At 35.0% G+C, this 25,684-nt stretch overlaps 1 protein-coding gene across 2 annotated transcripts; it reads left to right on the top strand.

Moving 5' to 3' along the window:
- The first annotated feature begins 3,444 nt into the window (after positions 1-3,444).
- LOC120330786 (VWFA and cache domain-containing protein 1-like) lies at positions 3,445-25,472 on the top strand. Of its 2 annotated transcripts, none has more exons than XM_039397701.2 (26): positions 3,445-3,650; positions 3,936-3,998; positions 5,024-5,182; positions 5,603-5,808; positions 6,397-6,559; positions 6,799-6,943; positions 7,439-7,513; positions 7,687-7,836; positions 8,548-8,627; positions 8,997-9,141; positions 9,972-10,124; positions 10,565-10,682; positions 10,866-10,977; positions 11,583-11,748; positions 12,352-12,485; positions 18,002-18,180; positions 19,588-19,698; positions 19,951-20,079; positions 20,658-20,841; positions 21,064-21,225; positions 22,073-22,176; positions 23,070-23,224; positions 23,336-23,418; positions 23,783-23,827; positions 24,217-24,267; positions 24,528-25,472. In XM_039397701.2, exons 1-26 carry the CDS (start codon positions 3,483-3,485, stop codon positions 24,615-24,617), a joined length of 3,330 nt encoding a protein of 1,109 aa, XP_039253635.2. In that variant the 5' UTR covers positions 3,445-3,482; the 3' UTR covers positions 24,618-25,472. The 2 variants fall into 2 exon arrangements, with proteins under 2 accessions (XP_039253635.2, XP_039253634.2); XM_039397700.2 differs by having other exon boundaries at positions 7,684-7,836; positions 24,528-25,471.
- The last annotated feature ends 212 nt before the right edge of the window (positions 25,473-25,684 follow it).

The raw sequence follows: 25,684 nt of genomic DNA on the forward strand, positions 1-25,684 counted from the left end.
TTATTGCTATTCCATACTAAATACAAGTTGAAATTTAAATAAAGGTGAATACAAATTACATTTTTCATGTAACGATTCGTTAACTTTTAATGACGTCACACGTATAGAGTTTTTGGGTGAATTTAAGCATACATCAGGTATTTGGAGAAACAGTTCAAAATTTGAAGCCTCAGGGATTGTAAAAAAAGTAGCTGCCATGAGATGACTTGAGTAGGTAGAAAGTCGGGAATTTATAATGAAATGTGTGAATATAGTCAAAATTGGATTCTACTAATCAAAGTTAAAGTTCTTATTTCAATTATTGCGAGCAGGATTTTGAACTTTAGGTAATGACGTACAGGTGAAATTACTTACCATTGTTATTATATCAAGCAAACGCCATCCCTACAGTGTGTCTGGGATGTGTATGTATTTTTGGTTACCCCGAATCATATTCAACTAAGTTTTGGATATTGCTAAAAATGAAAGCATATTCAGCCTTGATTTTTTCGGTGATCAAGGCACATTATTCCAACTTCGAAGTTAATCAAATGTGATTAGGCAGAATACCCACATTCTTTGAAACTTTGAGGGGGTTTTGCACGTTTTCGAATTGTAATAATTTAAAGAAGGCGATCTTTAAGGTCTACTCATCGAATTACCTCATAATGCCAGTGGGTTCGCTTCAACAAAGTATGTTTGATACGTCCAACCTTTATTTTTAATTATTTTTAATCAATGGTAAGCCATTCAGTCCCGGTCCATAAATGTCTTTCCCTCACAAAGGTCAATTTTGGATCGAGTACATAGAATTTACTGGATGTTTTTCGCGCAATTCACTCATTTTTTTGCAGACGACGAAATGAGAATGGTAGATATATTATACTACTCTCTGCATTACCACCATAATGATTAAAGGAAGGGATTATAATTTATAAAATAATATATAAAATGTCATACACAGCCGAGGAACTCAAGTTCGACAAAAAATATGTAAATTGATATATAAAGCACAGTTACTGTCATTTACTGTGTTTTTACTGCAAAACAGTTGTTTAGTTTACCAACTAATATTCATATGTTCATATGTAGAATAAAAAATACGTTCACAGAACAAACGTAAACAAGCTATTGGACAAAATTTTTAATTAATTTATAAAAAATAAAAAATAAAGTAAGTCACGTTTTATAAGTAAGCTTATAAAAAAGTAAGCTAAATCCGTTGGGTGATAATTTTCAATTGTACTTGGTGAACAAAAAATAAATTTAATTGACGCTATAATGCCCCAGAGGCATAAAGTGAGATCACATGACACTTAGAAAACCGATACTATTGTCTCACTTGCAGATAAAATGATAGCATGCCAGTTTAATTGATTAATCACGAAGAATTCAAAATTAGCATTTTGAATCAATTACGCTTAAGACTTCATTAAAGTTTTCAGAGCAATCAACGATTTCTCATGGCGTGACTTATATTACGTTTAAATGTAAAGCGAAGTCAATTTGGTGATTTTTTCAAGTTTCTTTGGTAAAATAACGTTGAGTTTAAAAAAGATTTTGATAAATAATTAACACGAATTCGTATTATTATACTCATTATTCTCTATTTGCTAGAATTGTTCACTTTATATCTCTATGGGACAAACGCCATTTAACGAGACTACATACGCAATGTTAAATGGCTTGTCCTGGGATAGTGATCACAAAGTGAGAATATGGCTGTTACTAATTTAAGTAATCTGTAATTAATTTTCACTAAACTAAAGTACAAAACAAAATTTTCATAAATGTCACTATCTTATCGCTATAATTTTCGAAACTGCTGTGTTCAATTTTATAGCAAACGGTTCAAAATTGAGAATCTATTTACAGTTGCAGGTAGTTTAGAATAAATTAATGATTGTTGTCGTAATCTCGGAAAACTAAATCGTATTTTGGGGGAATTCTGACTTCCAGTTGCTATTAATTATACAAGAAATGATTGCTGCATCCGGCGACTAGAATCAAAATAGATACTGTATAATAGGTTTAGAAAATATCAATATTATATTATTTATGAGTAAGGATATAGCATGAACAGACATGAGCTGATGATACTCGTGATACTAGCATGGCGCGTGTCTAGTCAACCACAAGCCGAATGTCATGTAATTGAGAAGTCATCAGCGGACTTGATTGTTATATGTCTTAAAATGAGGTGAAATTAATGTGAATTTGCAACCTTGCTTTATACTAATAAAGGGTAGATACTAATAATAATTCGAAAGAAACATTTCTACATTATTTCTACAAATCCAACTGTAAACTGAAATTCCACCAAGGTATATTAGACCGGATTTACCGGATGTTATCGATAAAGAATCGAGTTATGTGGGATAAATAAAACTTATAGATTCAATAGAATAACGTTTTTAACTCTGTATCAGGACAATGGAGTATAGTGGTGTTTGAATTTTGAGAGGTATCCTTTTATTAAATTTTACTTTATTTTAATATAGGAAAATTACACACGCTACCAATGTATGAAAATATTGATTTATTGATATCAGAAAAATAGTAACATTGGCCAATATGATATCAAATGGGTTTGGTCAATATATTCCAACGGTACATTACCTCCAGCCAGACATGTGTCGGATCAACTTGATTACCGGAACATTTGATGCCCTCTAGCGGACATTGGCGTTTCCTCTGACCATATAATTTATTTATTTTCTAAATTAGGTAATTCTTCGCAATTGCCGCCGGCTATGAGCGTGGGTTGTACACCTTATTTGAGCTGAATGTTTTTGGTTAGATTATACGCTACAGTTACTTTGAACTGTTTGAAGTCGCTTGTTTGTATGACTTTTGAAATGAAAACGGACATGGGAATGGCAGAATTAGTGCAAGCAGGTTAATCAATAATTAGCATCGGGTCTTCTGACTTATGTGCGACAATTTTAGCAATATATAAGAATAATCAGTATAGTATGCATTGCTAAAGAAAGCATAATCCCATACACACTGCGAAAAGCGGCTTCAATTATTGCGTTTAATTTCTTTGCAGTGAGATTGAGCAACACATGATATTTATACAATCCTTCCATTCTAGTGAATGCATCACAGCGAAAGAGCCAAAATAGATAGCTCATTCAGTGTATTGATAGCAGGAACCTTATACCTTGCTTAAAACATAAAATTTATTCATGTTAATGTATTGGGGGTGAAAGTATGAATTGAAATAAATTTTTAATATTTTAGTCAAAAATAACGAGATATATATATCAAATGACTAATATGATCGCCGCAATATCAGCAAAATCCAAGACGAATTGAAATAAATTGTACCAAAAGCTGTACGAAACTGTGCCTGAGAATTGAAAAAAAAAATTGAGGTGTAATATTGTCACCTGTAACTAGAACTTAGAGTAAATCGAATCCAATAATTGAATCTCTTATTTTCATTTTGAAAATAGCATTCATTTAAAAATTGTGAATCAGGTTTATGAAATATAACTATGCACAGAAATATACACGTATCGGTGATTTATACACTTATTTTGTATTGTAAATTGACAAGTTCAGAAACCGTAGAATGGAAAAATGAAGCCTTAAAAAGTGCAGAAAAATTAGGAGACAATGTTGATGAAATACTCGATGATTTGTTGGGATATAAGAATTTCCAAGTAAGTTTTTTTTCGAATGGAGAATACTAGGATGTTGTATATTAAACTGCAGGTCCTTTCTTCTTAGTTTTCTTTTATTTTTTCGAGTTTTTTAATTTTGAAAAATAGTTGATTATGTTCCACCATGTTGTACTATTAGTCGCTTAATTTTTGCCAAAATTAACACTCAATGGAAGAAAAATGATACTTCATTTCTGTGTTATGATTTGAAAAATCAAGTGAAATATACATGGTTTTGGTGCCAAACAAAGTTTTAAAGCTCATTATGCTCGATTTACATTTCAGGATTATTATAACACATTATCGTTCAGCGAAAGAGAACTTGACGGAAGTGATATACTGGTAAAAGTGAGTAATTTTACATCATCCCACCAGTGCAGTACAAGAGATATCTCGTGGCCGCTTTATTTTTTGAATAAAAATTTGAATAATTTTCAAATGACGAAATGATTCAACATTGGTATCAATCTGCTATTTGTAGAACACAACCTCGTGATAGCCGTAGGCCGTCTAGGTCACACCGCATGCTACAATTGATTTCCATTTGATTTTGCAGAACAATCTTTAAACTTAGTTTTTTATTCAAATGTAAAAAATAACATATAGCTATACTTTTTCGCCCAACCGAACAAAATTCTGAAAAACTCTAATACAGTTCAAGGCCCGTGCCCTCTTCCCCGTAAGGCGACCACAGAACAGTTAGAGGGATCATGATACTAGACGCAAATCGACTTTAATGCAGTTTTGTTTGCATACATTTCCTTTATAATAAAATCCCCCATTCATCTTATTTTCATTACCGATAAGGTTATCCAACAGGGTTATCATTATCTTGTGCGTAAATTGTTTGATCATAATGGGATTTGAAATCCACCAATCAAAATAACACGGTGATTACCTTGCTGCTACTCTAAATATAACGTTCGTTGTTGGTTGGCACGCTATATGACCAACCTTTGACCAAAGTTTCACAGAACTGCGAGGTTCCGTAGTCGTCGTCAACGTAATGTATAGATACAGGAAAATATATTTTAAGTTCTAATATTCCCCAGAAAAGAAAATATTACAACAATTACGTTGGCTTTATCAAAGTAAATCGAGATGGCCTAGAATGTGCGCAATGTGCATGGCTCGTATTTTTAGAATAATTAACAATGGGGCCACGAGTGCTAAAATTACCCACGAGCAATCAAATGTTGGGAAACGCCGGTTTAAAACGTATTTTGTGGTGTCAAAGTATAATTCTAATTCCTAGTATTCCGTTCATTGCTTCATTGCTTCATTGCTTCGCTTATTTTTGAAAACATTAAATACTATTTAGGCTATATATATTATTGTGTTTTATTTCTTCTATTTTATTGAAAACTGTTAAGATGGCGAACAATTTTGGAAAAAAGTTTTTCGATAGAAACAATGTTGTGAAAAGTTTGAAAAAAGTTGTTGAAGATTCCCTAACATTGACAAGTCATCTAGAAGAATGCTGTACACTGAATCCAAGCAATATGGAAATGAATGACAGATTCAAACAACTTGTAAGTTATAATATGTTTCAGATGCTATGCGAAGTTTAAGTTCGTAGTTTTTGTATTTTTAACTGCTTTATACGAAAGAAAACAAAATCTATGTCGTTATATTGTTGATATCGGCCAAGTGGACTTATGAATCGTTTTGTCATTAATATGTTGTTGATATTCTTGGTATTTATCTTGTTGTTGTTGTTGATGTTGTGAAAAAATCGCTTTTCTGTTTAACTACTGGACCAATTGCTTTGGAATTGTTAGTGGTTGAAGATTGTCATTAGAAAGCTATTACTTCTATTTAGTTCAAAAACTTTGATTTGATCTATGCTTGGGATTTGTTTTTATGTGTGTGATGGCGTTAAGCAATCTACAATAAAGTCTATATTTGATGTAGTACCAAAACACATATAGGCTCCGTTATTTTCATTACAGATTGGACAAGGTGGATGTCAAAGAATATCTAAAACCGCAGAAAGAACATTTGGTTTTTTGTCTAAAAAATTCGAGGACGCCTGCGTCGAAAATTTGGGTCAAATGCCTTTTTTGGCATGGCAGTATTTTGCAAGTGAGTCAGGAATAACGTCGCTCTATCCCGGAATCGAAGTTGAGGATTGTGGTTCCTACGATGCCAGATACAGGTGAGTTTTATGAGACAAAAGAATCACGAGGTGCCGCAAAGCATTATCACAGTCATTCTGTTTCATGATGTATTTATTTAAATTTTGGAACATTGCCGTGGATAAAAAAAATACATCGTGAAATTTGTTATATGTTGTACAGACGGTGTTGAGAAAAGGCTGTTAAGAAGTTCAACAGTGAAAAAACAAATCGCATTCTGTCACCAAGCCACAGGCAATCGGTCCAAAAATGTATATACCAAAACTATGTTCTAAATCTTCATTAAAGTGACTGATGGAGAAAAACATAACCTTTCAATGGCTGCCTGAACGCTGAACAACAAATACCTCATAAAAATACTTATTTTATTGGAAGATTTTATCAGTTGTACTGCTCTAAGCCTATAGTTGCTGCTGCACTTGTGAGTCTAGAATAATTTGAACATATGATCAGGTATATCAACCGAGATAACATAAAGTTTTCTCGTAATAGAAACTAAGGCTATTAGGCTATTTTACTTTGACAAAAATGGATTACGACACTCAGTGGTAACTTGGTTTCGCAAAATGGTTAATACTAAAAATTGAATTGAATTAATTTTCTTGTAGGCCTTTTTACGTACAAACAAACGTGCCTGATTCAAAAGATATTGTCATCGTTATTGATAAAAGTGGATCGATGGGGAAAATAGATAACTCGGGAGTAAAACTGATGGACATCGCTAAAGAAGCAGCTAAAACAGTCGTCAGCACTTTAAATCCCCATGACAGGGTGAGTCAAAAACATAAAGATATTGGATCAATGATTTTGAAAAACACGACGCAATGCTGAATTTTGTATTATTTCTTTAACTCTGATTTTATGTTAGTTTGCTAAAAGGTCACAGCGCACAAACATTCGCATTGATTTTTACATCACTGGGTTGAAGCCCGTGGCTTGGTCTGATCGCTCGTTCGCCTTTCCTCATTCTCAATTCAGCTTCAAACAATCACAAACCACACATTTTGCAGGTCGCCGTTATCGGGTTTTCAGACTCAATCGTAGCGATGGGAAGTAACAATCCGATTGAGTCTTGTTTTGGAGAAGAACTCGCCCGAGCAACAAACGAAAATATTCAAACAATCAATCAATTTATTAGTGAAATCAGGCATGGAGGTATGTGTTCTGATTACCTTCCAAACATTTTCTACATACAAAATATTGACTTACATGCACGCATTCACAACTGTGCACCTTGGATGCTCTTTTTTATAAATATTTGTCATACAACCTGTTTTTTATTGTTGATATGTTTAATTTTGAAGGCGTTGATTTCCATGCAGTTTTTATGGTTGCTAGCTACTTGAGTTTTAGTGTGCTTTTTGCTATTTGAAAAATAACGTTATAATGACGTAATAGTAATAATTTCATAAAAAATATTTTTTTTTGTTCCTGCTAGAAGGTAAAACTAAATGATAAATAAAATATTATTATCAAATAGCAATGATAGGAAATACGTGATGTGCCTGAAGAATCTTATATAAATATGACTCTGAAAGTAAATAATGCAACGATGCACGTATCATTGTGGGTGGGCAGTCTACTTGCAGCTATAGAACGCAGATGCCATATACATGCTTGATTACCTATATATATCTTCAAATTTTTCAGGAACGACCTCTTATGCCTTGGCATTGTCGAAAGCTTTCGATTTCTTTGACGGAACACCAATTAAAAATAAACGTGGTAAGTGTTTTTAAGTTTTTTCGAACATGAGCCAAAATTTTTCAGCAGCTACTTGAGAAAATTCCCCCAAAATATTTGTTAAGAAAATAAGCTAACATATCCTGAAACAATTGTAGTAAATTTATCAAAAAATAACTGGTGGTTGAAGGTTATATATATTTAATTTTAAGCAGAGCGAGTGATACTATTCCTCTCCGACGGTAAACCAACAGACAAACCAACTGAACTCGCAAGTGGGAGATACATTTTCACCGATTTGAAAGAAAGAAATAAAAATCTTAATAATTCTGTTATTTTAATGACGTATGGACTGGGAGACGACGGTGAGTGCCATTCTCTAAATCTGTATTTGTTTTCTTACTGTAAGTGTAAGGAACAGTCTTCAGAAAACAGATGTTTTTTCATTCGTTAAGTAAACATGATTTTCTTCTTACTAATAATAATTACTAATATACTATACTAGTCGAGCAAATCGGGATTGTTGTTAAGCATCATCGACGATAGCTTAAAGTCATCAAATGGCCGAATTGCCGTGAGATGTCATTATGCACCACATTTGTCTGTATAGCTACCATAAATGAAATTATACATATATTATAAAAGGTATTATAATATGATTGGCAAGACTTTGCATATACCACCGGCGTATGCACAGGCCTTGTCTAGTGGATAAACTGTTGGAGTTAACTATGATTCCATTTTAGAGTAAAATCACGGTTTAAATCCCATTCCCATCACCCCATCACCCACCCGGGATGTAATGAATTTGGTGAAAATGTCGAAAAGAATCAATTCCGGTACTTCCGAAGTAGAACATTCATTTACGTAACACAGGCCCAGAGCTTCGTTCGACGTATAAATATATCTATATAAAAATCACCCTTCAAGTTTTGACTGTAACAATTTTTGTTTATATCTCCCATTATAAATTGCATAAATGTTTAAATGCAAATAATACACGGTGGACAACAATTGTACCTTTTCCACATCATAAACAACATTGGCTAGCAGAACTAACTGTAAATTATATCTAGATTTTGACATCTTACGTGCAATGGCGTCACAAAATGGTACACAATATGGAATAGAAGGTGATTCAGCAGAAGCTATTAAGGTGAATAAATGATATTATTTACAAAATGTGCAGAGCGTAATTTATTAAATTCCAACGATCGTATTTCTGTTAAATTATACATTTTCGTCAGTTAAAATACCATTTGAATATGTATACGAGTATATATATATATATATATATACTCGTATCTTTCGGTTTTTAAATGTCTGTGTAACGAATGTGCTTTTGTGAGTAAGCCTATATATGCAGATATTTTAAATTTGTATTGTTTCCGACACAAATTAATTTGAGTTTAGAAACAAATGAAGTTGATACACGATGTGTTTATGTCTTCCGTAAAATTTTTTAGTAAACATTCATCACAAATCCAATGATATTAAAAAAATTACTATTTTTTCTAATTATAAGGTCGGAAGTTTCACTCTCGTAAAAGATCCTACGAATCTACGCCAAGAAATGGCTTCGTATTACAGATTTTTTTCAAAACGAACGACACAAACCACTCTTGACAAAGAAATTTGGTCTCTACCATACAAGGATGCCTGGGGAATGGGTAAGCAAGAATAGTGATTATAGAAATAAGTTTAGCGGACCTCCTGAAGTATATGCACCAAGATGGCGCTCAACCTGAACACAGGTTGTGTACCAGGTTAGGGTTCAGGTTGTGCGACATCTTGGTGCGCATACTTCAGGAGTACCAATTTAGCTTTATATACTTCAACAAAACTGTGAATATTTTCGGATTACCTGTAATTCTCTGCCATTTGGTTATTACTTAAGAAATAATCATTAGGAAGTATCAATAAATCATTAAATAAATGCTTATCTTTAATTTCCATGGCTACCGGTACGTAGACTGTGGTGCATGGAGTTGACTTTCTTTTGTATGAAACGGCGATTGCTTGGTATATACCAGTTCGCCATGACGTACCTATTGCTTTTTTCTTTAATTTATTTATTAAATATTTAATTTGATTTTATTCTATTTATCACGTTACTGTTAGACTTCCCCAAGGGTGCCGCTGCTCGATAACCAGTTTTGCTCTTCGGCGTCTCCTTTGACCCTGCAATGCGTTTTTTCTTGTATTTTCTTTAATTTGTGTATGTATAGTTTGTACCTTCAGCATGGTGAAGAAATAAATTACTGATTACTGATTTTCAACCAAATACATACAAAATTTTCCAAGGTTTCCTGGAACTAAATTTTGAATAAAGGAAAGAACAGTTTTGTTTTATAGTACATTCGTCATACAAGATATTCTTAAATAGTATAATTTCAACATGAGGAAATTGTTTTAAAAAGCCGTAAATGTTGTTAATATACATTTTGCTTTTATGTACATAATGTGGCAATGATAATAAATCCTGTACTTTTATTTCAAGGACTTTTGATGAGTGTTTCTCTTCCTGTGCACGACGCTAGTGACAATATAGTTGGTGTTGTTGCAACAGATCTCACATTGGATGATTTGCTCTCTGGAGCAGTATATTTCAGACCTTCGGAATTGTCATACATATTTATAATAGACTCATACGGTAAGAAGGATGTTTTAACTCCTGTGCCTGATTACAATTTGTTTGAATACTATTACTGTGTTTCGACCTGTTTTATCAATTTGTAAGATACGATAGTTTGTTTTTCTTTTTGTATCCAATTTACAGGGTGTTCAATAATATATTTTGTAGAAATTGAGTTATCATGTTGAGAAACATGTTTCTTATCATGAGCTCTACCATTTATTTATATTGTGGATTCGACACAGTCTCGTTGAAACAATAGTGAAATACAAGGCAAAGTACTCCACTTAACAAGTTTCTCTCCATCTCACAAAACAATTGCCAAGCTATATTGAATAAATATACCAAATACATTTATTTTCTAATCGTAATAGCTTCGGATATGGCCGCTGTTGTGTAGAACATCAAAATATTTTTGTGTTTAATCAGCTCATAAAAGTTGCATATTTTGCTCACAGGTTACGTTCTCTACCATCCATTATTTAAATATCCTGACGATGGCGAAGTCAAATACATCGACATACAAGCGTTTGAAACTGACAAAAGTATGGCTGACGTTATAGATGATATGAAAAGGTATTTTGACATTAACACAATACAAGGATCTATTTTTAACGAACAATTCCTTTTTCTATCCATATTTACTTATATCCATAAATTTATTCTCTGCAATTTGATAAAACGGTTGAACAATCATTTAGTTTGATAGCTTGAATAAGCGCAATTTAATTACCTATCATTATTATTTTCATCGCTCAGTGGTGGCTCCGGATCAAAGACATTTTTTGCGCAAAGAATTTCTCCTGGAGGAAGCAATAAACTTTATGGTATAAAAACGTTTTCAACAACAACAGAGGCGTACTGGAAGCAGGTAATTCAAGTTCAAATCTTGCAATATTAAGAAGTTTGGACCGTACCGAGTTGTTCACCGTAAGTTCATTGAATATCAAGTGAATCTATGGGTCAGTTTGTTGAATTATTCTTGTTGTTGGTATTTTTTGTTGTTGTTGTTGTTGTGAAAAAAATGCTCTTGTCTTTAACTACAAGAAAAATTGCTCTAAAACTTTCAGCGGTTAAAGATTGCTATTGTTGCAAGAAGACTAAAACTTTTATGTATTTTAAAAATGTCTGTGGGCTTCATGGGATTCGTTTTTCACTTTGATCTATGGAGTGATGGCGTCATCAAAATTGAAAATGCGCACCGTGTGGCGGTTCCGCAATCGTATTCCATCGCTATGGTGGTCACCGACGTCGGGAGTTATTTGATATTGAGGACTGCCGGTATTGCGAAAGATTCGATACTCCTTTGTTTTGCTTTTCTTGTTCGTATATTTGAGCATTGCTTTCTTGTTTCAGTTAAAATATATTGAAACAGAAAGTTTCCCCTTTTTCAAAAAACGCAAAAGACTTATCTACAGCATATATATCATTTTTTTATTTGTTTATAATATAACATATTTTGATTGTTGTTTATAGATTCCACACACAGACTTCTCTCTGTGCGTAATTCTCGCCAAAGGTGATGTGGAGTCAACCTTGCAAACAGTTCAACCAAGGAACGGCGATGATTTTCTTTATCATAGACTGGATATTGTCCCGTCAGAGAATCCATGCAAACATTATAACAATTATTGCGCCATGAGTAAGTATTTTGTTTTACTGTTTTAAATCTTTCAAGCATAAACGTTCTAATTTTTGTAAACCGAGTAGTTATGTTGTGCGCTTATGACACTTCTTTACTGCGTTCTGTGTGTTGTCAGACCTGGCTAATTAAGTATATATCATTTTTGTAATTTTCAATGGCTCGTCAAGTAACACAGGCCTCAATTACTCACAAAATTTATATTAAATTGAAGGAATTCAAACTTCAACACACACCTGATCACCCGATGTCTCAATATTATTGCATCACAGATCAAATACAAGGAAGGCACAGAATATAGTAATAGCCTACTTCGAGGACATTACAATTTTGCGACTATAACTTTGCTCTTTAAGTACCGATGCAATGAAACTATGGTTTCACTATATATACTGGTTGGGGTAAAGCCCGCACTTGTTGCCCGCACATCTACGGCCTAATTAAATGAATCTCAACTTCATTGTACGAAATCTAAATTTGCAATATGTATTATTAAGCCTAATGTATTGAATTAGTTAGATAATTTAGTTTACTTTTTAATCAGTTTCAGTACTTCCTAGCAATATAAACAATATAACAACAATATAAACATTTATATTGCAGATCAGTCGGCTGTATCACTTGGACCACGTGGATTCATTGACACAGATGCATATCTCATGAGCAAAGAAACAGTCGACGGAATAAAGTCAATCAAAAATTACATGATTACTGGCCGAGGAGGAAGTTTAATAACGGTAAATAATAAATATGCCGTTGCAAAACACGTCCAGACAAAGTAGACAATATGATAATTGATATAACTTCATTATTTAGAATCTCATTGCATTGCTCGGCAGTGTGGCGCATAGTTCTAAACGTCAGGTTCGAATTCCGCGGAGACAGCGCCGGATTAACCATTAAACTATATAAGCACGTGCTCAGGGCACCAAGCAAAGAAGGACACCATAGAAATTTTAGAGCAAGATTTTATATACGGTAGTTTATCGATGTTTATTATTACGAAACAGTGGCGGCGCGTGGTCATTTTGACAACCGGGGCAAGCTACTGCGGGACCAAGTCACCCCCATCTACGAGGACAGGATGAGCGCTGTAAGTTCTTCCATCATTTTATGAGTATAAAAACCATTCCATTGGTAACAACCAATCGGCAAAAGCGACAATTTTTAACAATAAGAAAGTGTCTTTAAAACCGGTCCAAGTCAAGGGATTAATAAATTTAGACATAGTTTATTTTGAAACCTCTTTCAAAGGAAAGGCAATATTTACCCAGATAAATACAATGACATATTAACAGAAACTTCGGGAAAGCAGACAAAACCTAAAATAAGGTTTAAAACGTTACTATGAAGAAAGGAAAGTTAATGCAAAGATAAGGACATGCGTCGCTCACTCATAGATATATATGTTGCTAGACTTCTACTGCTTGAACATATATGCAACACGCCGCGGTTTCTTGGAAGCAAAATGCTCAATAACGCGCTGATTAAAGTCATGCATCCCAGAAATAACGTCTCTGTGAATGGATAAAACAGCCAAGGAATTTAATCTATCTTGCTTCATTGTGTTTCTGAGATACGTTTTAATACGCTTCAGCGTGCTGAATGTTCGCTCTGCGTCGGCGGAAGAAATAGGCGTCGTCAAAATGATGTCCAGAAATTTTGCAGACGCCGCAAAGGTAGTTACTAGAGTGTTATCTATGAGGAACCCATAGAGCGCGCAAGTTGATGTTCAATAAAGTTTGATTGGTGTATATACATCGCAATTCATTTTCCAATTTACCCACGTTTATCATGGGGTAAAATTTGGAGACAGTAGCCAACAAATGGATGGGAAATTAACGTGCAAATTTTGAAAAATTTTTGGGGTTCATCAAAGAGAACGCGGCAAGGTGTTCAGTGCGCAGACGATCGCCTATATGATTCACCAGAATGTCACAGCATTCCTTTGCAGACAAAATCAAACGCTGCGTTGTTTGCCCGCGGCGTAAAGAAGCACTCCATGTGTCGTCGTATTTTATTGTTTCCCGGATACGAGATACAGCATCGCAGAAGTCTGAAATACACGACTGCACAGACGCTCCATCCATTAGCCTTGACTGCAATGCGCCGTATAATACATCCACGTGATAGAATATTGTGGAGAAAAAAGCGAGAAAAAATGAAAACTCACCATCTTCTAGCAGACGCTTTAGACCTGCCGCCTCCCTCACAGAGCGTTCGTCCCAAACCGGAGGGCTCTGAATGCCATTGAAACACTCAATGAGCTCAAACCTAATTTCGGACACGACCTGCACCACGCGTGATTGGAAGTTCCAACGTGTTGGTGCACAAGCTGGGAGACGGCGGCTACATATCTGGCAAAGGAGGTCAGAGCGCTTCGCGAAACGGAAAAAAATGAAGAAAACCCCGAAACATTTGCAAAAAATATACGGACGAGAGGGGTATCAAGTCACATATTTTTAATAACGAGGTTAAATTGGTGTGCATAACAATGTAATAAATGTGCATGAGGAAAATCTTCTTTTATATAAACTTGAACACCATGTTTCGACCCACTCATGACTGCCGCGCCATCATAAGTTTGAGCTATCAATTTTGACTTCTCGTTGTAAGGCTGTAACACTTCTTTCAGTACAGCCGATATCCCCCAAGCCGTGCGATCAACATCATTGGTACAAAGCTGTGAAATCTCTCGGTAGGTTTACCAGTTGGGAAATGCACGTGATGTCAGTTGTCTCGTCAGACTGAATCGAAAGGAACTGGCAATTCTCAATTTCCAGAGCCAAATGTTGTAAATAAATTTTATACATTGAGTCGAGCAAATCATTTTGGATATCCTTAGATGTCCCTTTCGAAACAGTTGCGGCATCAAGATGATCTCTCAATACTGTATCTAGGGATGCGGTGTATTCCACCATATCCAAAAATACCCCTCTATTAGAAGAGCCAGCCCGTTCATCGTGCCCACGGAAGGACAGCTCGTAACAACCAATGAACTTCAAAACATTTATCAATCGACCGAGAACATGGCGGTTTTTCTCGACGTTTTGGTTGTGCCGACGAATAGAAACCGCGCGTCCTTCATCCAACTGTGCTGCAATATTAACATTTCCGAATGTTCAGTATTTTACTGCATTGTCCAGATGCTCCATAGAAGATTGATGATCCCTGGCACGCTCGGAAAGATGTTTAAGATCTCTAAAATCAAATTTACACCAACGTGAGTCACGGGCGGTAGCAAAAAGTAGGCAATAAAAACAAAAAAGTGCATTTTTGTCCTCGCTGTAACACAACCATTCGTGTTTTTTATACCAAGTTTCTGCGCAGAAGGTACGCCAGAATGTACGCCGACGCTTTCCTCCGTCATGGGATTGTTCCAGTGAACAATTTTTTGATTGATAAGGCCCAAGACGTTGTACCTCTAATTTTTGTTCCAGCGGCAGCTGCGAAAACGGAGTGCGAAGTAGTGCATCAACCTTATTCATTATGAGGTCTAAGGCTAAGAAATGCGAAGCCGGAAAGAAGTGAGGAGCTCAAAAGGAATGTGGAAAATCGAAAGCAAATGGACTAAAGGTCTCTAACTGATTCAAATAGCGAAACAAGCGACAAAAACGAAGGCGAGGAAACTATCAACTCTTCAAGCAACCAACGAACGAGAAGGAATGCGTGAATATGTCAACACGTTGTTGTAAGAAACGTCGGCGTTGTGACGTCATAATTTCGGGGCTAGCCCCGATCGGCCCCGATGAGTTAGTAAAAGAAACAGAAAACAAACGAGACAAACGCGGCGAGTGGAAGATAAAAGAGAGAATACGATATACAATGAGCAACCGGGGCAAAATCGGCGTCGCCCCGTCGACGTTCGGCGAAGGCTTTGCGAGCGAAAAATCAACCATGTCGGGAGAATATGGCTAGTGTAGACAGTCTGTGCAACTGATATTGAGGTATTTTTCGAATATTTTTCATTATACCGAAAAAACAACCGGGGCATTGCCCCGGTTGGCCCTCATTGACGCGCCGCCACTGTTACGAAATACAAAATATTATTAGTTCACCAGACGACTCAGACTTTAAAAATGTTCGCGCATTTTTCGTCTTCAAGTATCATATTGATCTTCGTTATGGACCTTACCCCGAGCATCGACTTCCATGTCTACATCGTGACATTGGCCAATCAGCGAGAGGCAAAAAGTATCGTAACAATGCACCCTTTTCGCATCCGCGCAGACACTTTTCTCACTCAGACAGATTTGCAGGCGTGGTCGTAAACATTATCTCGCTTTCGCGTTTTTGAACTCTATTCGTTAGTTTTCAGTTGTGTTTCAGAAATTTAAATATGTGATAGACTAGGCTAAAATCCTTCCCCAGTACAGATTGTTGTATGCGATAAATCATAATGATGGTTTGAAACACATACCTGATTTTACAGGCGCCAACCCGCGAAACCACTCTTGAAATAAGGCCCGAAAATTTTGCAATGGTAAAGTATAGGAATAATTTTTCGGGGGTCAAAGGTCGGGAAAAGGTCCATTAAAAATAAACATTGAAACTTACTCATTGGACACGAAATAAGCCTATGAGTCGTTTTCTTAAATTGTTTTTTTTTTTTCTCCTGGTATTCTCCTTGTTGCTGCATTTTTGTTTTAAAATTTTTTTTTTCTTCTTCAACAATTGGACCAATGAACTATTTGCATTATGTGGCGGTTCCACGATCGCATTTCAACGATCTAGTGGTCAGCGAAGTCGGGAGTTTTTTGATAAGGTAGACCAGGGTGGTCCAAACCCTGTCATGCTGATACATTCCGTGCGGCTCACAAAACAAATTTAGCGTATATTTGTATCTAATAGAAGAACGTTTTTAAGTTTTTTTTTTAGCTATTCCAACTTTTCTAACGCTTTGTGACTTTATTTTAGTAAAAACACTTCTCTGTTTTCAAGCGCCGGCCATGTGACAGTAGTGACGAAACGCAGAGCCGACTTAACGCCGCACAATCCATTTTTTTTAGCTAGGTCCCGAAATACCAACTTAGACGGACTTAGTTGGTATTTGACCATGGCACTAAGCTTGCTCACGCTGCAAGATTTTAAATTACTCAAATATAACAATTCGTAATAAAATGTGTCACAAGAAAGGTGAGATAAGGAAAATTAACTTTAAAATAACTGAAGGCTTTATATATCTTCTTTAAAAGAACTGGTTAGAACGGTAAACTCTCGTTGTTTATTAAATTTAAAGTAAGTAAACTTGCGATATTTCGATCACTTTTGGGTTTTCTCCGACTTGCGGCCCGCGAGACCTCCCCAAAAGTTTTTGCGGTCCTTCAACCTAGCAACCTTGAACCACTCTGAGGTAGACTACTAGAAACCGGTAAAATTTCAAACTACAGTTGTGACTTGTATCTTTTGGTATTTCGATTCACGTTGATACTGGAGGCTTGAATCTTCATTGTCACATTCCCCCAGGATTAGAGCTAAACCGATATATCGGCCCGATATTGCGTGTTCGCCGATATATCATATCGACAGTAAACAGCCGATATATATATCGGCTATATATACCAGGTAAAAATTCTAAAAATGTTCGTAAAAGTTGTTTTATTTACTGTTGGTTGTGATTTTTTGGATAATACACTTATGTAGTTTATTGTTTTTATATTTAAATTACACATAAGGGGGCACCAAAGTCTCCAGTACTTAAAGCACCAAAGGGGCTTAATCCGCCTCTGCGTGGGGATAATTATGTGCGAGAGAATTGCTTGACCCCTCGCCGCCGTAGGGTGGTTCACGTAACCATGCACCTAGAACAAATAATTTGCTAACTGAATCCCATATCCGATACGGAGAGGTAACCGGACAAGAGTCCGTGATTCGCCATATGATTAAATCGTCTTATCGGCTTTCCTCGCCTGTGGAATAAATATGTAAACAAATCAGAAAATTATATATGAACATGTATAATGAAATAATGGGCATTAACTAACTTGCAATAGAGCCAACATTTTTATGCTCCAAACAACATTTGGTCAATATTTGTTACTTTTCGTTTTTTTCATATTTTCTGCATAAGTACTGTTCAATCCGCCACTAAAGCACTGAACTAGTGCTTTTGAAACGACATAATCTCATCCGTTCGAAATAGTCCACCTGGTAGATGGGATCTGGGCAAGAGTTTGAAACCGATATATTTGTCTTGTTAGCACATCATTTGGATGAATTGTTGTGCTGAAAAATGCATATTTTATTCGTTTAGAATGGAGTTCGTAACGCGGTATGGGCAACTCAAGAAGCTGAAAGATTTTGGAAAGAACATCAAGAGAACGAACTCGAAAAATATGTTATGTGGAAATATGTCGCAACGAATGGAGGAATGATAAGAATGTACCCTGGTAGTCAATTCCCGAAAGACTTCGATCCAGCAGTTCGACCCTGGTAATGGAATATTTTTATTAAAAATACACGAGTACTGTGCAGGAGCAATAGACAGGCGTTGGAATGCTATTGATAGAGTGGGCAGAGTCAGAGTCCATTGATAGTCAATTAGTCTAAGCCTACTGGTATCTTTATTTTCAAATTTTAATATCAGTCTTGTTGCACATGAAGTGAACTTATGAATCGCTTTGTTTAATTGTTACTGTTGTCAGTATTCTTCTTGGTATTTTTTTTATTGTTAATGTCAAAAATCTACAAATAGCGGACTAATTGATTTCAAATTGCTGTTGGCTTAATGCAGTGGTTTTCAACAAGTGGTACGCGTACCACTTGTGGTGCGCGAGAGCTTATCAAGTGGCACGCGAGCAGATTTGAATTATTGCAACAATTAACCATTCAGAAAATATGCCGACAACGCTTTATCTTTCTTACTGTATGTATTCGCTGAACAGCGTTTATGGATGTTTCCCCAAGCATCAGTTTCCTTGTTTATTCCCGTAACTATAACCAGTCAGCAATAAGTCAATAATGACGCAACGCGTAACAATTGCAATTTCTGCACTCAGCCGCTCAGACACTTCTGTCGCTCAAACAGATATTCAAGTATGGTTGCAAACATAGCCTCGTTTTTGTAGTATTGAGTGATATTTGTCAGTTTTCAGTTGTGTTTCAAGAAAATAATAGTGAAATAATTAACTTAATTGTCCTTATGTCTTCCGCGAAGCTTTACTTTAGTCGCAGTGATCGAAATTGAATCTCGCAAATGCTGCGATGGACACAAGGTTAAACTTAGCTATATCAGTACCAGCAAACGCCACATGGTTGATTAATTTTAATAAAAATTATGGTTTCAAACACGTAAACCAGTTTATATGCGCCAACATACCAAAACACTCTCAGAATAAGTATAAAGTTTGCAATAGTAAAGTATAAGAGTAATTTTTCCGGGGTCAATGGTCGGGGAAACGTCCATAGCACTGGTGCGCTATCGGTCCTTGTCTTTAGAGATCGCCCTCGCCCGCTATTGCCCACCCTAAATGAAGCGAAATGGGCATGTTTTTGTTCGTTTTGCGTGTTACGCCACAAAGGATGTAGTGCCACATTATAAAATACACACATAGCATGTTTCTTGTGTCTTTTTCCCCGCGCCAGTAAAGTGGTACGCGGTCTTTAAAAGGTTGAGAACCACTGGCTTAATGGGATTCGCTTTTCACTGTGCGATCACGTCAACAAAATTAAAAATTGCGTACCGTGGGTCGATCGCATTTCAATGATCTGATGGTAAGCGACGTCGGGAGTTGTTTGATGGATACTACTTTGGTTTGGCTTCTGTGTCCATATATTTGAGCATTGCTCACTGGTAGTTTGTGAACACCGACATTTTTTTAATATTGACTTTAAATCCAGGTATCAAAACTCAATGTCCAACAAAGGGAAAAATACTTTCACGTTACCATACAAAGACGCCGTCAGTGGACAGTTGATCTTCACCTTGACAAAAGTAGTTTATGAGGCGAAGTAAGTAAAAATTGTATCTGATCAAGTCGTCTATACAAAAGCTGTTAAAAAATCAAACATAATTCGATGATTATTGGCTGTTCCTAAATCAAACCTTCGATTGGTTCAAGGCAAGAAGTGTTTAATCAGGACCAATCTAGTTATTGCTGTGCAAAATTTTGTTTACAAACTCCTAAATCAAATTCTACTGCATGTTTAACATAATTGTATGGTTTAAATTTGAATAAACTTATAACTTGAACAAATTTTCAGGCCCGTAGGAGAGCGAAACTACCTGAAAGACGAAGTTGTTGCTGTAATGGGTGTCGATATTTTAGATTCGGCTTTTCAAACTATGATAAAGGGCACATTCCCACTCTGCTTTGAAAGCGATGATTATAGGTTAGTACATAATTTGATATTCAAGACAAAAAATGCTACGCAACCTAAATGAATTAGACAGATATAGCAGATGAGTAGGTGCGGTGCGGTTGATAATGAAGTGCAGATTAACAACATTGACCCGTCAATATTGCTGGAAAAGCATAGGATCAAACAAACCCCTTTTCCCCATTTTTTTTTCAATTTGGTATGTTTGTCCACCAATAATCCAAATATTTGCAATATTCTTTGCGCATCATTTTTGGCATTTTGCCGCCGCGGATTGGCATTTGCGACCTACTGATATATATATATATATAAATATATTGGATAGTCTGGTGATATGCCAAAATATGTAATTTGAATTTATTGAAATACTAATTGTTTATCACACCAAACCCCATAGGAAAATTATTGTTGTATGAATCCATTTTTGTGCTGATCACATTGTCGGAAACTAAGCATTCATTTGATAGAATTGGCAGCTCTTTGACTAAGATACACATACATATGTGGTGTACATCAAATTATGGTTTAGTAAAGCGATGAAGCAAAAGCTTGGTATTAAGTGCATTTTATATTCCCATACTACATTATAGATGCATTTTGATTGACTCCGGTGGATTTGTGATGTATGGAGAGAGCGTTAACTATGAGACAGTATTACCGGAACATATTACACAGAAAGAACCATTGGTGGCCGAGTCACTTGTTGAAAATGGTATAATGGCTCATACCGATTGTATGGTGATAGAAAGCACAACTGTACAAAAGACGTACAGGGTAAGCTTATGTAACACACAACTGGATAAATGTCTTGCCAGATTCAATAAACACAGGGATTAAACACGGATCAAGAATATTTTCTATCTCTACACATTACAAAAGAAGAAACGATCCGGTCACTAAAGTAATGCATCGTAGAATTATAAAAGCATAGATTTTAATTCATTTGTGAATATATATTTATCACGTCCAGATTTCCATCGAATTTTATTCATCTAGATTCAACGAGAAGAAAACTTCGCTGGAGAGGCAAGTGGAAACTGTTTCAAGTACGAATTTATACCGATACCTAGAACAAATGTGTACATGGTAGTTCGTCAAGTGCAAAGTTCGTGCCGCCCAAGCCAATCATCTTGTGTGTGTTCCGATTTTTTCTCAAAGGTAACATAATGTTTTTGAAGAATCTATTTCAGGAATAATCAAAAGAAGAGGTACACAAATAATTATAAACTTGACGAGAGCAAATCAAGAAACATATGATTCGAAGAATTAAGTTTCCTTGAACTTTTAGAAATACTACGCACAATATTGAATGGGAAGGCACATTTTGAGATTTTCTATTAGAATCGTGCAATCCACTCTCTCTGACTATTGATACAGTGTATTCGTCTAATGATAAAAGACAAAATTCAATCTTTTTCAAGTATGGTGATACCTTTCAGCCAAATCCAAAAAATTTGATATTTCAAAAGCATTGTCATCATTAACACTGGAGACAAGGAAATATCTCCAGTATTGAAGTATTTATTGAAATGATCAACTAGTTGGTAGAATAATACATGAATGTGCTTGTAAAGTTATCTGCTTAAGTAGGTTTAAACCTACGAATATAGGAAAATTCGCAATCGAGCTAATCGTTGTCAGCTATTTTCAGGAAGTTTAGGAATGGTTACATAATTATGCTATATTAACCGCCCTTTTGTACTTGGTACCAGAAATATCATACGTGAAAATAATTTTTTAGATATGTTTGAAAAGCACATATCTCTACTGTGAAATCGTCTCTAGTTTAGATCAATTTTCTTTAAGTCAAATTACTCATGGCACTGGTCTTAACTGTTTTCGTCGCAGGTAAAAGATCTCGGTTTAGACTCCACCGCCAAACCATATAAAATAGTATCTGTCGTATTTGTTTGTACTTGTCCCATCCTTGTTGAAATTGGACATGTAAAAACTCCACATAAAAAGAGTAATATCCGAATCAAACATTTTATAATCTTTTTCTCAGGATCAGACTCGTGGATGCGTATCGAATACACAAACATGCGAATGTCCTTGTACAAAATTGTATGAAGCATTCAACACATGCACCAACAAATTTGAATCATCAGGGTAAAATTGATATTCGAACAATCTATATAGAATATAAATATAGAATCGCTCGTTTGAGAGAATTCATTTGGGGTAAAGCTGGTTTTGCAGATTGTCCTAATAAGATTTAGATCATTTATTTGAGAACAAATATATTTTATAAGAATATGCAATATATTCAATCTGCTAGACTTGAACATATAGTTCAGTTGAATTTATTCAGTTAATTACATCTTTTTTATTATTATACATTCTTCATCGTGTATTCCAATAGTTCTCAATGTCCAAAACTCCACCATTACAAACATGTGGCTATACCTACTAACCCAGGTCACCTTCAAAATTCCCCGAACTATTATTTTAAGCGATGTAGCTGAAATGGAGAATACCCTGATAATCTTATGATCAGATGACTTTCGAATATATTCTCAAATATTTATTCATCCCTAAATATATTATTTGAATAATTTTCTATACAGTATAAAAGCTATACTCTCGTCAAAAACAGTAACTGAACTTCTCGATCATCTTAATTAGATATTGAATCCACGGGTGTCGCTGCTCGATAACCATCTTTGGTTCCTCTTCGTATTTTGCGTGAAACCTTTTTTATTAGTTGAAAAAAAATGAAAAAACTTGACTAGACTTGCACCTGTATTCTGGGATATTCGAAGAAACGTTGTATATATTTTAAATCGTTCCAGAATTGATTTATTTTCAATGCATCCTATGCAATTTAAAAAATAAAGTAACTAAAGGAGTACTGTTGTATTTTTATATTGTTCATTTCTGAAATCTAATGGAATTATAATTCAATTTTCAATATAATATTTTACTACTGGTGAAAAAATATAATCATGTGAAATTCCAACCCCCCCCCCCCCTTTTTTTCAAATGTTATAATTCTATTACAGAACAGATACAGTACCCAGAGCATGTACTCCATCTCCCAGGAAACTGATGGAATTAGGTACAAATGAATACAATATCGGGCATCTTCCTCAGTGTACGAAATACTCAGTAAATAACGATGACCCGCCTAAGCCTGGTGGCGAAGGTGCAGGTATAGGTAAGTTAATTGGATATTCAGCCTCCTCGAAATCGAAATAAGTCCGGACTAGAATTAATTCGTCTTCTAATCTTTAAAAATACATACCATACAGTCAATGTTTTTTTTCAGGTGCAATAGTTGGCGGATGTGTCGCTGCAATTATTGTGTTAATTATTATCATTGTACTCGTGTACCAGTTTGTATATAAAAAGGTAACTAATTTTTATTGCTGTTGATATCTTGAAACTTTTTTATACTATTGGTTATTCATGATTCTCCATCAAACTTCATTTTGTAATGGGAATTTGTAATGCTGGAATATTGAAAGTGATAAAGCCTATCAAACTGCACCCATAATATCCAGTCTGAGAGTAGTTAATCTCATCATTTTATAACTTTGTATAAGTCAAGAACTCAAATACATTACATTTTAGATTCAAAATCCCTTCATGTAATATGCCCAGTTGGGACGGTATCTATCTTCAGGCTAATTTGAAGCAATTGAAAAATATCAAAGTAGCATTTATTCAAATACATACTCTATTATTTGACTAATTAGGCATTCCACATTAACAGAATAAAAGTGCAAACAGACGGCATTCTGAAAGCATACGAAATGAGGTGAGAAGCATTTAATATTTAAAACAAAGCAAGCGATATTTAATATATCAAACTTGGGTCAAAAAGCCGAACATTCAAAAAACTAAATGATTTGTGATGGATAATCTGCGGTTTCTGGGGCCATGCCCACTAATTTTTGAAAATCGGATTTCAGAGAATTTAAACAAGACATTAAAATACTATATATGAGCTACTTGAAGAAAAATATCATGGCCACTCAGGTATATTTTATATTTGATACATATCAGGATTTTTCATTGGAACACATACTTATAAATAATGCCAATCATTCCTCCTTGTTTGACTCTTGTTGTTACCGGACTTTTCAATTTATTCATTCTACTATTTGACGAGAATTTGTTTTAATGATATATAAATATATATTTCAGCCTCTGCCTCCACCGCCAGTAGCAAATGGCGATCATGAGACATATGTTCATGTAAGTTGCAACATTTTGATTTGAAAATAATCAATCTTGGATTAACCAGTTTGGATTATTAGATGTTGGTACTACTACATTCGTCACACATAGCGAAATTCATGTTTAAGTTTCGGTTGTTTCAGTCTGGAAATTATAGCATGATTATGTCCATTTAGTAATAAACACATGACTTAAAAAAGTTAATTTGCTTCAGATTCTGATTTGAAATACTAAGAGAAAACAAAAAATTCATTGCCTTTTTCACTATCATTCTACAGCCTATGGTTTTTCCACTGTCGCCGTCTGCACCACCTGCGCCACCCGAAGAAAGTCATTACGCGAATGTTACTCCATTTGGAAAAGTATGAAGATCATTTTAAATAGTCTCAAAAATATGAATTTATATATGAGGTCCGAGGAATCGCTGTCGACAGAAAGCGTTATGTTATTGGTATCAAAGAACGACACGGAAGATAATGTTTTACAAAGGCAAATACTGAATTCAAAGTTCTGACTGACAGCAGATCGCTGTTACAAGACTGACCCAGATATTCGTAGACTAGGGTTTGTGTATTCATAGACATTGACATTCATAGACTTGAGTTTTACGCCTTTAACGCAACTTTCTTCCAAAATAATGAAGCTCATATTTTTGTTTTACAAAATTTAAATTTGATTGAATCCGAAAATGTTATCGATACTGAAATTCTACTCGAAGTATTTATAAATTCCAAATAACTCGAAGGTGTAGCTACCTATTGATTCAATATTAAATAAATTTGATTTTATCCTATCAATTAATTAAAGCCTGTTTATTTCCTTTTTAAAAAGTCTAACTAATGCAATTTTATTTATATTTTAATTTCTCTTAAATCCTGTTAATACTTTTTTTTGAGTGTTGATTACCTATGCAGAGAATGGATGTGAATATAATTTCTCTGTTTTATCATCTACTAAAGACTTTAATTTTAATCTGAGAAGTATGGGTGGATATGTCTGAAGAAGGATAATTCGTTGTGAAGCATGAAAGACTATGTTTATATTATATAGTTTGTTTCCGATCGTGTAGCAAAATCGTACCCAAATTAAACATGATTGGGAGTAAGCAACAAAAAAGATTTAGTTTTATATCTGTTTACCTTGAGGATAAAGAAATCAGGTCATTTTAAGAAAAATGTCAGCAAAATACTTTCTACACAAATTTTAGAGTTGAAACCGAAAGATTCCTTCCTTACATATAGATAGGTATCATTGGCCAATTGTATATGGCCTTGTTCAAATAGAATGGCAGAAATACTCGTCGTATATATGAAAAAAATAGGGATACCATGACGTATATTTTGTTGCTATAACAGTTAATTGAGATATAACAGTTCTCCCTTGACTCGAATAAATAAACACTAAATACCTTAACCTGGTAAACTTGGTGCGATAA

The sequence above is a fragment of the Styela clava genome, chromosome 6 (assembly GCF_964204865.1).
Source record: "Styela clava chromosome 6, kaStyClav1.hap1.2, whole genome shotgun sequence".
Classification (NCBI taxonomy): domain Eukaryota; kingdom Metazoa; phylum Chordata; class Ascidiacea; order Stolidobranchia; family Styelidae; genus Styela; species Styela clava.